The 14,750-nt window shown below is 39.5% G+C and overlaps 1 protein-coding gene across 4 annotated transcripts in view; it reads left to right on the top strand.

The window, feature by feature from the left end:
* The window catches only part of ERCC6 (ERCC excision repair 6, chromatin remodeling factor), a 76,705-nt gene that overhangs the window by 44,060 nt on the left and 17,895 nt on the right, over window positions 1–14,750 (top strand). For all 4 annotated transcript variants that reach the window (XR_008292398.1, XM_053207836.1, XM_015088018.3 and 1 more), the window contains 3 exons: window positions 1,395–1,530; window positions 10,600–10,770; window positions 11,219–11,395. Coding sequence is in view for 3 of the 4 variants with exons in the window: in XM_053207836.1 (XP_053063811.1) it covers window positions 1,395–1,530; window positions 10,600–10,770; window positions 11,219–11,395 (484 nt within the window). In the remaining variant the exon portion in view is untranslated. The remainder of the gene's footprint in view (window positions 1–1,394; window positions 1,531–10,599; window positions 10,771–11,218; window positions 11,396–14,750) is intronic.

Here is a 14,750-nt window from a genome sequence, read left to right as displayed (position 1 = left end):
AATGGAAGTCCGTCCTTACCCTGAGTGAACCAGGCTTGCCAGGCCCTAAGTGGAGGAGTGAGCATCACCAGGGGGTACTGTGTGCTGACTGCTGTGCGTGAACCAGGGTTCCTGCTTTTCCCCTCTCGCCTCAGCCAGGCAGTCGTCAGTCCCATCAAGTACATGTGTGGGAAGGAAGAGAGGATACCTAACAAAATGGTGGTTCTGTTAGGAAGGAGAGAGGAGAGATGGATGTTGAGATAGTGGCCACCAGGACCAATCTACCGGCTCTCCGTGTGTAAGTGAGATGGGATGATTCCATAATTTGGTTTTTTAAAAGACTTCTTATGAGTATTATTCCAGCTTTTTAAATATTTTTCAAAAATGATTTTAATGGTTATATGATATTCAGTCTTATTTAACAAGCTTGTAATATTTGCTATCTGGCCCTGTTGTGAGCATTTTACAGGTGTTAACTGATTTAATCTTTATATAACCCTATATGATCAGTACTATTATTATTCCCATTTTAAGATGTGAAAGCTGAGGTTCAAAGAGGTTAAGTTGATGTGCCCAGGATCTTGCACTTTATGTGTGCAAGAGCACACATATGTGTGCAGAGCTGGAGTCCAGACCCACTGGCTTGTGCTGAATTAAAGAAATGGGATGGTTTGTTCAGTCGTTGTCTTTATGGATGTTTAGGTAGCACTCACTTTTTCCACAATGTAAATATGCTACGGTGTGTATCCTGGTACATAAATGTTTCTTCAGGATTGCTGGGTCAGTGGGTGACTGTCATTAAGCCTCTTGCCACGTAGTGCTCTGTTGCTCTGTGAGAACAGCGCAGCTGTGCTCGTGGCATGGGCTTTCCAGTGGAAGCGGTCACTGTGGTGCCCTCCAGAGGAGCGAGCAGCACCACGCAGTGAAGGCAGGCTGTGGTGGGCAAAGACTGGCTCTAGGCCTTGCCGCGTCTGCTGGTAACCATGTTGCCTCAGGCGTGCCAGCCTCCAGAGCCCCGGAACACTGCAGCATTCCTGTCCTGCTTACTTTCTAGGGCTGTGCAGTTGATTGAAATTGTGTGAGTGAAAACTCTTCATAGGCTGTAAAGCTTCAAACAGAAGATTCTCTTTGGTTTGAAGAAACCTGTAATATTTTCCCTTGTTTGGAGAAGAGGAAAGGAAAGTATTTTTGTTATGTAATTTTTGTTCAATTTCCATTTACTTTACTCTAGATTTCACTTACTGGGTTTTAACCTCAATAGCTTTTTCTTTAAAGAAAAAATAAATTTCCATAGCTAGGCTCTTCTTTTTTAAACTGTTAGCTTTCTACTTGTTTCCTTTTTTGTTTTTTAGTGCTTAATCACCCATATGCTGTCATTCATGGTTGTGTTTTCTTCTTGGATGTTTTGGGTGCAGGTTCAAGGGGTTGGGTCCGACTATAATTGTCTGTCCAACGACAGTGATGCATCAGTGGGTGAAGGAATTTCACACGTGGTGGCCTCCGTTCAGAGTGGCAATTCTGCATGAAACTGGCTCTTACACTCACAAAAAGGTAACACTATAATACTTCAGTACCTTATGGTTTGCTTGGTCTTAAAGTCTTCCATTTTACATATTTGTTTTCCCTCTGATGCCTATATTTCTCACATGTATGTTCGTATTTCTTTTCTGCATTAATCTTATTGTCACTGATTTAATTTAGATCTCTGTATTTTCAAAACAATTAGGAATGTAAGCTTTATCATTCTAACAGTTCATAATGGTGTTGAGACATGTTTGTTGTCCAGCAAAATACAACTGGTCACAGACAGGGCACCACAAGCCTACTAGCAAGAGTGGGACCGTACATCGGGGCTTACATAACAGTCAGCCAGCTGGATTTGGGGCATTAGTGGCCTTACACAGTTTAAGGAAAGAGTAATAGAACACCTCATTGGTAAATGCATTTAACGTGCTTTTAAATACATTCTTAGTGACGAAAGAACAATCTTCCTTTTTGCGAATTTCCTAATTTGTTTTGTTGCTTTTTAGTTAAGTTGCTTTTTTGGTCTCTGAATTCTTGGTCATCATGTAAGCATAACCACTGGATTTGAAAGTTGAATTTCTTCACTTATTTGTAGTTTTAGTCACATTAAAAAGGAAGTTTACCTGTGCTCCAGTGGGTAGCATAGAGAGGTTGTATTATACTTTTAAATTCTCATCTCTGACCATCCAGACTCTGCCTAAATGAATAATTACCCTTCTTTGCTGTGGGTTTGCAGGTTACATTATTGACGAAGTGGCGGTTTGTTATGAGTTCTTTCTTTCCCAAGTCTTTGGGGCTCTTGAGTGAGCTCTTGTGTTCCCCCCACAAGAGCAGCGTACCTGAAAGAGCTGCTGAATGTTTGCTTCACTGAGGTGGATGCATGTGAGCCACTAAACTCCACTTTCCGCGGGTTCACCCAGTACCCCTTTCCTCCCAGAGTCCCATTTTGTTCATGATCGTAAGTGGAACTTTTGATAGAAGTGAATAAGGACTGTTTATAATTTGGTAGCTCAAGGTTGGTGAGATGGAATCTTGCTTATAGTAGCTGCTGTTAAAATCAGTCGACTTTGCCCTCAATTTTAAGTGATGGTAACAAACTGAATTAAAATAATTAATGAAGTAGGGTTAATGCTGTGATCAAAACAAAACAAAAAAAAATCCAGTGATTTTTAACAGCATGAAAATAACAGTTCAGATTGTTCTTTCTAGTCAAACTAAATTGTAACTATCTTTCCGTCAACCCTGTAAAACATTTTTGATGCCTTTTTTCACTTGTCTGTCTATTGATGTTTCTTAATGTTTTATGTTGCAAACTCTTGCAGCAGGATTCATTAGTTGATGCTTCTCTTTAAGAGGTACACTCTTCATATGTTCCTCTTCAACCTTTTCTTTTCTTTTGGGATACTGAAGGGCATTTATTCACTTTCACCGTATATCATGGCTTACCTGCATTTCCTCTTTTATTTTAAACTGAAGAACTGTCTTCATGTAAGTGTAAGGTCTCTGTTGGTGCGACTTGCTTCCTTGTTTGGAGGGCAGAACTTTAAAGAATAGATATTTCACTTTTGTTTACAGTGGTTTCATCTTCTGAGGTCGTTTTGCACACACAGACACCTGCATACATATGAATGTTCATAATTTTTTCAGTGCTTTACCATTTACCAAGGACCTTAACCTGAAGTTTCTTATTTAACTTTTGAGGAAAAGCTGTAAGGACTTGTGTTTTTCCTCTGACCCTTAATTAACTCTACCATTTCTTTTCCATTATGAAGTATTCCAGATCTCTAAAGATGTAAGTTGTTATGCAAAAGATAAAAAAGATGTTCATTTGCATCTTACAGACTAGTCTTGACTTAGAAACACAATCAGTTTATTACTCATTATTGTTAGTATCAGTTTGTTATTTGTGATGAGGACACATTGAAAATACTTTAAATCCTTTGCACAGACCTTGTTACTAACACTTCCTGAGATCAGAACTCCAGCTGTTGGATTCAAACACCAAAGTGACATTTGATACCTTTGTCCCTTCCTTTTATATTTATGTGTGAAGATGTTTGTCACCACCCCACGCATTCCTGTTGGCTTACAGATAATGTGTTACATTGCAGTACAGTTTATGTTTTTTAATCATATTTCAAATATTCTGTCATTGCTAGTCTGACGTCTAACCCAGCATGTAATGCCTAACTTACTTTCTGTCCTTATCAGCTGAGATTCTTTTTCTCCATGGTGGGGCTTTCTGTGTCCAGTAGCTGTCCCATCTAAATGTGATAATGGTGCTCTGGCATAGGGACATTCAGTGATAGAGAAAATACAGAAGAGAAATTCTCTTTAGAAAACTTAAAAGTAATAATTCAAGAATTGTTCTCCTTATTCAAGTAGATTGTCTTGATTTTCCTAATGATTTGTTGTAGCTGATATGGTGTAAAAATTTAAAAACTGGAAAAAAATTTCATTTAGAGAACAGACATCAAATGATCAAACCATTTCTGAATGGAACACATCTATCATTCTTCCTTACATTGCCTTGTAGCTTCCCACCTCTCTCACCATGTGACCCTATATTATCTTTGTTACTATTGTATTTGATTGACAGCATAATTTAGAATTATCAAGTGCAGACCCAGGAGCCATGCAAAAATATATGTGGCTAATATTTCAGCCAAACAATCAAATCAGATAAAGACATTTTCAGTCTTCTGAATCATCTTTAATGGTCAATTGAAATCTCATCTAATAGGAATCTAAGATTTTCCATTTCTCATTATGTTTCATGATCCCTTTTTTCTAACATAGAGAAACTTGATATGAGTCAATTAGCATACATTTGTTGAATAACTATAAACATGATATTGTACGTATTTGATGCTGTTAGGGCTCCAAAAAATGGATGTGATGTTTTTAACTGACCTTGAAAAGCTAACCATTTTCTTGGGGAAAGAAAATATATGAAAAGATAATAAAAGAAGGCAGTTTTGTGATACTTCTCACATAATTCACAGTGGGTGGTGGTGTCTTTAGCACTGTTATGAAGTTTAATTATTAAGGACCCTTTTTTCAATTTGTTGGAAGATACATAATGAGAAATTTCATGCTTATATTCTGAAACAGTTGTCACTTTGTCTCTCCTACCTTTTCCTGCTATGTAGTATATAGTAATTATGTGGAATATTTTCGATAATTCAAAGAGTTTAATCTCACTTTGACAAATTTGTGGCACTTAGAGGCAGAAGAGTGGGAAATGCAACAATAGCTTAAAGGCTCCAAAGCATATATTTTGTCATTACCAGACTAGGGTTCCAATCTTGGATTTGCCGTTTGATAGCTTTGTGACCTTGGGCAAGTCATTTAGCTTCTCTGAGCCTAGTTTGATGTCCTGAAAAATGAGTATTTTTTGGTAATTTTGTGAAGAGTTATTGGGGTAATAGATGTACACAAAAGCTTAGTGTTGTCCTTGGCATGTAACTCAGTTAATTCTTACTGTTAGAAACAAAGAATGTTGTAGACTCCTTCTTCTCAGTAGTCAAGAAAAGATGCTCTCATGTTTCTGACTGATTGAGTCTAAATACATTCTAGATAGAAGGTTCACACTTGCTTTATCAAACACGTTCGTGGGCATTCACTTCTAGACCTTTTTTTCTCACATCCAGATACGTTTGGCCCCAAATGGAAACAATGAAATGGCATGTTGAAATTCTTTTTGCAAAATGCAAGGTACGATTAAAGAACAAACCACAGGAAAACGTGGCTGTTTGATGAAACTGCCATCACGTGTTCTTTAAAAAAAGGCCTGTTTTCTGGAATGCTAGGAGTCAAAAGACTTGGCTTTTTAACGAGCTGGAAGGGAGTCAAGTAGAGACATAACAGATAAAAGTAGAAAAGGACCACATGGTCCCTCAAGCATCCTAAATATTTCAGACCCATTCCAAGTACACAAATTATAACACAAAGTGATGTAATTCCTATTAACTTTAGAGACAGTGTATACACCTGATACAAGAAATGATAGATGCTATGCTTGTTCTGTGAAGTATATTGTAAAATTATGTTGCTGGAGCCCTTTTTTCTTCATTGTCAGCACAAATCCTTGTTTATTAAAGATTTAGCTTGAAGGAAATTTTAATTAATTACAGGTGCAGTAAATCCTGCCCGGGAAGCTGCCGTGCTGTGTTTACCGTGAATGGCCTTCATGTGCCTGTGCTCCACTCCGCTCTCCCCACTGCCTGACAGTGTGATTTATGGCTGTTGTTTTCTACCAGTCCACTGTTTGCCCTCTAGGAGGGATTGGTCTCCTGAGCCTCCATAATAACAGCAGCACTTCCACAGACATCTTTTAATGACAACAGCACTGCATTCAGTAAGTCAGGCTAATTGCAGATGTACCCTATTAATTGCAAAAACTAGGAGAGGTTACATATTTTACAAGCTTTTAATTTGAAACCGCCCGAGATGATTTGTCTTAAGTGTTTGGATAGAGACGTCCATAATATTCAACAATTCACCATTATTGAAACTCCAGTCTAGGCAGTTATAGAATTCTGAGATTGAATCAGGTGAAAACAAATAATCTTAGATGGTGTTTTTACCCAGTGGCTGTTAAGTGGAGGTTATATTTTCAATAGGGATATTTTTTAAAAAAGATTCTTACTCTTTTTATAAAAGTGTCCTTTTGATTCTTAATCACTGTCATATATCTTCTGAATATGGTAGAAATTCTGTATTTCTATAGCTTAACATTACAGAATTTTCCAAATAAACTTTGATCCTTATACCTGCAAAAGAAGCTGAACATGGTTCCACTGGTGTGTATTTGACAGGCTTGGCATCTCATTTGTTTAACTCTGTTGACGTGATGTCCAGAATCCAGTTTGGAGCAGTATTCCTGGGGGGTTAATGGAATGACCATCCTGAATCTAACAGGAGTTTCAGGGTCATGAGCAAGTAGACCTACATTTGTGGGGTTTGGCTACAATGCAGTGGATGTTTTATAAACGTGAGTGGTAATTTGACTTGTGCTGTTTTTGAAGCCCTAAACATTTGTACTTGTTTTCACCCGCCTCTTCTCTCTATGTATACACAGAGCTCCAGGTCTAGAGGAGAAATTAAGCACTCACGTTCTGTATTTCAGTTTGCTATCTTCCTGGGTCCTACCTGCTTCATGACTTTGAGCAGCCACTGCTCTCCTGGAGGGGAAAATGGGGGTAGAGTTGTGGTAGCTGCCTGTCCACAGTCTCAGGGGCAAATTTAGATGCAGAGGAATTATTAACATCTACTCGGGCTTCAAAAAATCGCAGGACTGACGGGATGAGGTGTTTGAGGTAGAGTAGTGCTTCTTTGGACAGCCTGCTTTTCTTCATGGGCGCTACCGGTAGCTGTGGTGGGGCCAGTGGCATTGGAATAGCAGCATCGTAAGGGCAAAGTGGAGGGAGGTGAGTCCCAGGAGAACCTATATGTGTGTTTGTAAAGCTGTGAGCCCTGAGGTTTTTACTGTACATTCATCATAAGGTACAAAGTTGGGAAAGGGTTAATCACGTGTGGTCTTCAGTGTAGTACTGTGCAGGCATTGAAAATTGGGAATAGGAGGATGGCAGAGTAGTAGTCATAATAATAATAATAATAATGATAATAACGATAATGATAATACAGATCTCCCGTCGAACCTTTAACATACCAGATATCCTAATTATCCTCTAAGGCAGTTTTATTAACTTGGAAGTTTTGAGTGTGTTATGACATGAGAAGGTCATTTCTCCCACTTTATATTTCTCTTTCAAAATTCTTTGGCTCCTATTGTACCCTTTTATACTCTATTGAATTGAAAAATATTCCAATCCTAGTTTATTAACGTAATATTAAAGTCATTTTTGAAGATGTTGAGTTTTACAAAATTTGTATAATTGTGATTACATGAATTATTACATCAGGTTTCCTAATATTTCGCTCTTGTATTCCTGTGATGAGCCTTATTAGCTTAATATACTACTAGATTTTATTTATAAACTAATGGATCTCTAGTAGGGAGTGCACACACGTGTGTTGTGTCTATTAGTTTTGAAAACAAGGTTTTACTAGTCTTACAGTAATGAATTGAAATGCGTCCTGTCTTTTCCTGCTTTTTGGAACAGTTTAAACAACAGGATGGATTCTTACTTTACTCATGAAACCCTTTGGGTCTGGTTGACTTCTGGTGAGAAGAGCATACCATCTTTTTCAAGTTCTTCAGTAATTGGTCTGATCGGTTTGTCTCATTTTTCTTGGGTCCATTTTGGTACTTTATGTTTTTAATAGTCATCTTCTTTCTGTCAAAGTGTTCAGGGTTTTGGCATTAGCTCACCAGTGGTGTTGGTGAGAATACATATTTGTGTATTGTCTACATCTGGGTTGTGTTCCTTTGACATTTCTCATGCTGTGCATCTGAGTCTGCTTTCTGGGCTGAGTTTACAGAGGTTTGTCTGGTCTTTTCAGTGAGCTGTTTCGATTTTTACTTTTTTAGTTCTACCAGGGTTTTTATTATTATTTTTTTTAATGTCCACTAATTTTTGTTTTTATTGTGTTCTCTCATTTTCCTTTTTTAGCAGATTGCATTGACTGCTTAGTTTGATTTCTGCCTCAGTGGCACGTAAAGAACGAGTGTTCTCTGTGTGGTCAAAAGCTCTGTGGATAGCTATTACAAGGAGCTCATGGAGAGTGCACATCAGAACATTTGTATCTTAATTTTTGACCTTTTGTTTTCTTTAATCTTACTTTCTCTCTTCTGACCTGTCAAAAACTCTGGGAGGCTGTGGTCGGTTGTCCTGCAGGCTGTGGATGTACTGTTTCGTCAGTGCAGCTCTGAGTGCTTGTGCTCGTGGGTTGTTGTAGGGCTTTTTGGTAGACAGGTGCCTGGCCATGCCTGGCTCCTCTTCCTTGGTGTGTTATCTCCTTTAAAATATCAAATGCCCCTCTTTTTTTCTGGTCAGTTCCTTTTGTCTGATATTTGTATTTCTAGATCTGCCCTGTTTCTGTTTGCATTTCTTGGGTAATTCCCATATTTTCAACTTTCAGTGCCAGTCTAGTTTGGGTCTAAGGGTTTGGCTGTGTGTACCCACCCATTGGAAAGTCTCGCTGCTAATGACCTGCTATCGTTGTGGAGACCCCTGGTACATTTAGTCTGAAACCAGCTATTGTATTTTTTGTGTTCTATTTTCCAGACTTTTTTCCCCTATTTTCTCTTACCTTTCCCCCTTGATAATTCTACAGTCTGTTTCTTTTCTTGTATTTGTGTTGAAGTAGCAACTGTGGATCAGTAGGTGGGCTTGTTTTTTACAAATGTAAATCCAACCTATTTTTCTTTCACAATTAAGAACCACACAGTGTGTGTCACCTGTGCCCCTTTCTGTCCTTAGACAGGGTGGCATTTTTAGTACACTTTTATTTTCTCCGGTACACACTCTAGGTTTTGTTAAACCAAACAGGAATTACAGTGACACTTAAAAATATATCCCTTTTTGTGTTTTAGATTTATTCTGAACAGTTTCATTAGCATTTAAAACAATGCTTTCATATTCACCTACTGTTTTAATATAGGTTTCCCCACTACCCAAAAGTAGAGCGTTCCCATCAAACCTTTCATACACTGAAGTGGCATGAAGTGAAGAAGCCCTTGCCATTAATTTATATGGAAAAACGAGCATCCCCAGACTGCAAAAATAACCTCTCTAAGGCTTTTCTGATACTTTACGACACATCTTGCTAACATGCACAAAACAAGTCAAGATACAGCACCAAACGCATATGGACCCGCTTCCAAGCACGGCAGCTTACTGCCAAGATGCTGAGTGTAGTTCCTGGAGAAGGAGCCTGGTGGCGCCACTCTAGTTGCTGGGGTGCATAATGCTTCTAGAATGGCTCCCTGGTAAACAAACACTGAACACTAATTTTGCTTTTCACCTTTTCTCATAAAAGCGAAATCCTCTTTGGATTTCTGTTGGTTGGCAAAAACAGATACTAATATAGGTCTTTCCTAAAAGTGAAGTGGCTAGTTTGAAGCAGAGGATACCTGTTATTTATATTGAGAACTGGTATATATATATATTACATGTAATTTTCCCTTAAATTTTTTTTTCTTTTACAGTTAAGTATGAGGCAGCATTGCCTAATATTTAGTTAATACTAGCTTTGGAGTTGGCTGCCTTTATACTTTCAAATCGTGACTCCTCCACTTACCAGCTGTGTGACCTGGTCTGTTACTGGTTTCCTCATCTGTAAAACAGGGGTTAGTAATAGGACCTCTGTCCTTTTTCATAGAGTTGCTGCAAGTGCTCTGTGTGTGATGAGCATTTCGGTTCAGGGAGCTCTGCTGTTGCCGTTCTGTAGAGTGCTGTGTGTTCTAGACACACTTTTTTCTGCCTTTGGAAAGGTACCATGTTCTTTGGTGCAGTCACCTCTCACTGGCTGGATATATAACATACCCTACCTAATCTGTCTCTAGCTTGTTTTCTGTTTCTGTCTGTCTGAAGGTGAATTTATTGTTTCTCTCAGGCATGACTGCTAGTCTGGATCAATGCAGAATTCCGGAGTCAAAGCCTTCCCCCTACAATTATGGAAAGATTGTCCCTTTGCTACCTTAAAAAAAAATCATTGCTTTTATGTCCTTTTCTACTCTCTTCTCTCGGATTTCATGTTTTATACTGGTAGAGCTCCTGGATTTGTCTTGTCTGCTTGGTTTTTCTCTCATTTTCTTTTTCTGGTTTTAAAATAATCACTTCCCATCCCTTGTTGATTTAAATTTAACAAGGATTGACACGGAAGGATATTTTAGAAAAATAAAAATTGGGTAAGTGTTTACATATTATAACTTTTTCTAGTCTTCTTTTGAGGCTCCCCCGCTTAATAGTAGATATGGTAGTCTGTGTGTACCACTTACAGATTAATGAAACATAAAGTAAACTTCCAGTGCTAATAATGTATAATTGTGTATATTATGTTTGTATACATATTTTAAAAGTGCATTAGATTATATCATGATTGAAAGGTTGCCACTTAAAGAGTAACACTCATTTAACTTATTTAAATGAGCTTATTTAAAACTGGCTTTTCCATTTTATATTTTAGGAGAAACTAATTCGAGATATTGCTCATTGTCATGGCATTTTGATCACTTCTTACTCCTACATTCGGCTGATGCAAGATGACATTAGCAGGCATGACTGGCACTATGTGATATTGGATGAGGGGCACAAAATTCGAAATCCAAATGCTGCTGTCACCCTTGCTTGCAAACAGGTATGACCTTTTATAACTGGGGGATTTCCAGGTGAAAAATAGTGTTTAATTGAGAGTAACACACTTAGGGGCTTTGCATAAAGGATTTGAAATACACATTTTGCTTTAATGCAGAAAATTCTTTATTCTTGCCCATTATCATATTTTTAAAAATTCTAATTGTTCATATCACTAAATGTCTCTTTTAGGGGTCATTTGTTAAGATGTAACCAAACCTGACTCTGATCTGTAGTATTCAGCTTGAACAATAAGAAAAATTCTTCCCTATTTATTTACATGTAATTGAAGAATTAAAATTGCATAAAGTGTCCATGTTTTGGAGATGACTAAAATGATATGTAAAAGTGTTACAATTTAAGAGGATTGCATGGGAGTATTTTGGGGTTGGGATGGTAGTCATCCCTTGGAAAGTGAATTTAATAAAAAAGTGTTTTCTTTCCCGAAATAGTTCCGCACCCCTCATCGCATCATCTTGTCTGGCTCACCGATGCAAAATAACCTCCGGGAGCTGTGGTCGCTCTTTGACTTCATCTTCCCAGGAAAGTTAGGCACGTTGCCCGTGTTCATGGAGCAGTTCTCGGTTCCTATCACCATGGGGGGATATTCAAATGCCTCTCCAGTACAGGTAATGTATTGGGCAGGTAACACTTCAGGCATTTTAATATTTAAATGTGCCTACTAAGTACTATACTTTGTAGCCAAGTCATTCATAATATAAGGGAAATGGCCAAGCTTATAAACCAGTATCTGCCAAAAATCACAAAATCATTTGTGCTTGATAGCATATATTTTTCCAGATGAGTTTTAAAAACTCATGTAAAGTATTCAGGAGCAGTCAGAATTATGAAACAAGGATGAATCAGTTCTGGACAGTATATAATTTAGTACATCATACAAGGTAGTGTAAAAGCTTAGAAAAGGGGAAGCCAGGGAGGATTGAGTTGTTCAGAGAGGACTTAATGCAACACTCAAGTGACCCTTAACCTGATTCTGGGAAAACAGGCTAAGAAAAGTGAGAGCACTCTATTTATTTATTTATTTATTTATTTATTTATTTATTTATTTATTTAATATAATTTATTGTCAAGTTGGCTAACATAGAGTGTATACAGTGTGCTCTTGGTTTTGGGGGTAGATTCCTGTGTTTATCACTTACATACAACAACCAGTGCTCATCCCAATAAGTGCCCTCGTCAGTGCCCATCACCCATTTTCCCCTCTCCCCTGCTTCCCCCCACCCCCGCCAATCAACCCTCAGTTTGTTCTCTGTATTTAAGAGTTTCGTATGGTTTGCCTCCCTCTAAGAAGAGCGAGGGCATTCTAGATTAGGGCAGCAATATGAATGCAGCCACGTTATATGGCCACGGGCAGTGAAGAGACATGCCTGATTGCACTGGAGATGCTTGTGAGATATATCACAGGGAAGGTGCGGATGCCAGAAATGGGGGCCTTGAAAGGGATGCAGGCAGAGGTGCTCAGGCAGCAAAGAGCCACAGAAGGTATCCAAGTAGGAGGCTGAAAGGAGGTTGCTCTCGGAGAGTCACCCAGGCTGCAGATGGTTGTGGGAGGGAGGCTGGCTTTGAGGGACCCTCAGGAATCGTTAGGAGTGAGGGTGATGAGGACCTGGGCCTGGACTTGGGCAGTGGTTCTTAGGAGGAAGGTGAAGAGCAAAAGCTCTAAGTGGCATCTTTGTAGGCAGAAGAAACAAGATGTGGGGGCCGACAAGATAAAGGAAATGGAGCAGACGTGGTGAGCTTGCTGCAGCAGACCCTGAGGTTTTAGGTCTGGGTGACTGGGAAAAGGGAGTTGCTCCGAGAGGAACGTCAGGAGGCTGACCTGAGGGCAGTTTGTGGCACTTAGAGGCAGGCTTCGGCCTCGGTGAGGAGCAGGGTCTCTGTACAGACCTCCTGCGGGACTTGTACCTGCCAGGTCATGACTGACCCAGAAATAAAGCCATCCACCAAAAGAGACATTTACGTGTTTTAAAATATTTAGAGAAAGAATTTTAGCCCTTTAAAATTAGAGGATTGTTAAAACCATTTTAATACCTTTTACATTTTGAGATGGAATGACTTATAACTAACTTTTATAAGAGTCTTCTTCCTCCACGGAGTTCTTGTTGTCCATCATTTATACCATTCTCTTAACAAATTTTTACTTTGAAATAATTTCAAACTTAACAGAAAGTTGCAAGAATTGTAAAAAGAACTGTTACACTCTTCACTAGATTCACCACTTGTTAGCATTTGCTGACATTTTGCCACCTTTGTTAGGTCTTTCCTTCTCTCTCTCTTCCCCGTCTCTCTGTACATGTGCATGCAAATTTATACTGATTTGTGTGAATCATCTGAGAGCAAGTTGCAGACATTATGCCCTTTTCCTCCAGATCCTTCAGGGTGTATTTCCTAAGAACATAGCCACAGTAAAAACATCAAAATCAGAAGGAAATTCAACACTGGTATAAGTCTGAAGTGTAGTCATTCACATGTTGCCAGTTGTTCCAGTACTTTCCCTGCTTAGTCCTCCTTTAATCTGCAACAGTTCCTCTGTTTTTGTTGTGCCTTTCATGACTTTGATAATTTTAAAGACTATAGGCCTGTTGTTTTGTAGAAAGTGCCTCACTTTGGGTTTGTCTCACATTCTCTGTGACTTGCGTTTCTCAGTTCTTCACATCTGGAGGCTCATGCTGTTGGCCTGTCCCTTCATTGGTGGTGGTTGTAGTTGGTGGTGGTGGGTAAGGTGGGTATTTACCAGATCTCTAAACTCTTTGAAGTTAACCACTTCCTTCGGAATTAATAAATCACTTATGGGGAGAGACTTTGAGACCTGTAAACATGGTCTTGTTTCTTCTTTGAAGGCCTTGTTTCAGAAGTTTGTGTACTTCTCTTTTTTTCTCTTTTTTGGTTATGAGGTCCTTGGGAGCAGAGGTGTTGTTTTTACATTTGCTTTTATATGTCCATGGTTGCCATCAATTACTGAATCCCAAGAAGATAGTCTGTCAGCAGATAATTTATTGTGTCAGGCTGGGGCTAAAATGATGAGAAGTGGCTGGCAACCAGAACCTTACCTTGAATAGTATCCATTCCAGTGGTGGGTGCACAGTGGGAACGTGATAAACAGATGATCGTAGTACAGGGTAATGAGGACTGTGATCAGGGGAGATAATGCAATATCAGAGCTTGTGGGAGTCAAGAAAGGCTCCCTGGGAGAGAGAGGATTATGCTAGGCTGAGGAAGGTGAGGGAGAAGAACATTAACTGCCAAGAATATGGACTGCTTCTTGGATTTGCATGTTAATACGCTTGTGCGGGGATTTTAGAACTGAAAAGAACCTCCTCATTTCTTGCTCAAGGTTATTGAGACTCAGTGGTTTGGTGACTGGCCTAAGGTCACTCAGCTCTGGAACAGGCAGAACTGGGGAGTGATAATCACTCCACCTTGACAGGAGTAGGAAGGAAGCACGGGCGTGCTCAGCTAGGTCTCCATTATCCATGGTACTAGAGAGTTGGGAGGGATAGTTAAGAGAAATACAGTTGGATCCCCACCATGTATGTTTATTCACAGAGAGACAGAGAGGCAGATGGGGAGTAAATATAGAATCAGCTTTATTGCATGAAGCACAGGATAGCCTAGGAAAGTTGCACTGAGAACATGGCTTGACATCCAGGCTAAAATTGGGTTTCCTGGTGTTCCTTGCTCTCCCATTTCCACCCCATTCCAGAGCTTTAGATCTTTCTTTGAAGAGAGTTGGGTATGAAAAACCGACCCATCCCCAGCCACTCTGAGGTCTGACCCCTGTGAGTTCACCACAGTAGGCCAGGAGCAGGGAGGGGTGGGGGAAGGAGAACTTTCCAGAGGGGTGGACAGACAGAAGAAAGAGTGGGAATGAGTAGCCAGGCGACCCACCAGCCCAGCCCTGGTTTTCCTGAATCATCATCCACTCACCCATGCTTCTGGAGATCAGAAATGTGGGTAGAGGTG

This window comes from Acinonyx jubatus, chromosome D2 (genome assembly GCF_027475565.1).
Source record: "Acinonyx jubatus isolate Ajub_Pintada_27869175 chromosome D2, VMU_Ajub_asm_v1.0, whole genome shotgun sequence".
Classification (NCBI taxonomy): domain Eukaryota; kingdom Metazoa; phylum Chordata; class Mammalia; order Carnivora; family Felidae; genus Acinonyx; species Acinonyx jubatus.
This window is presented reverse-complemented; position numbering and strand designations above follow the sequence as displayed.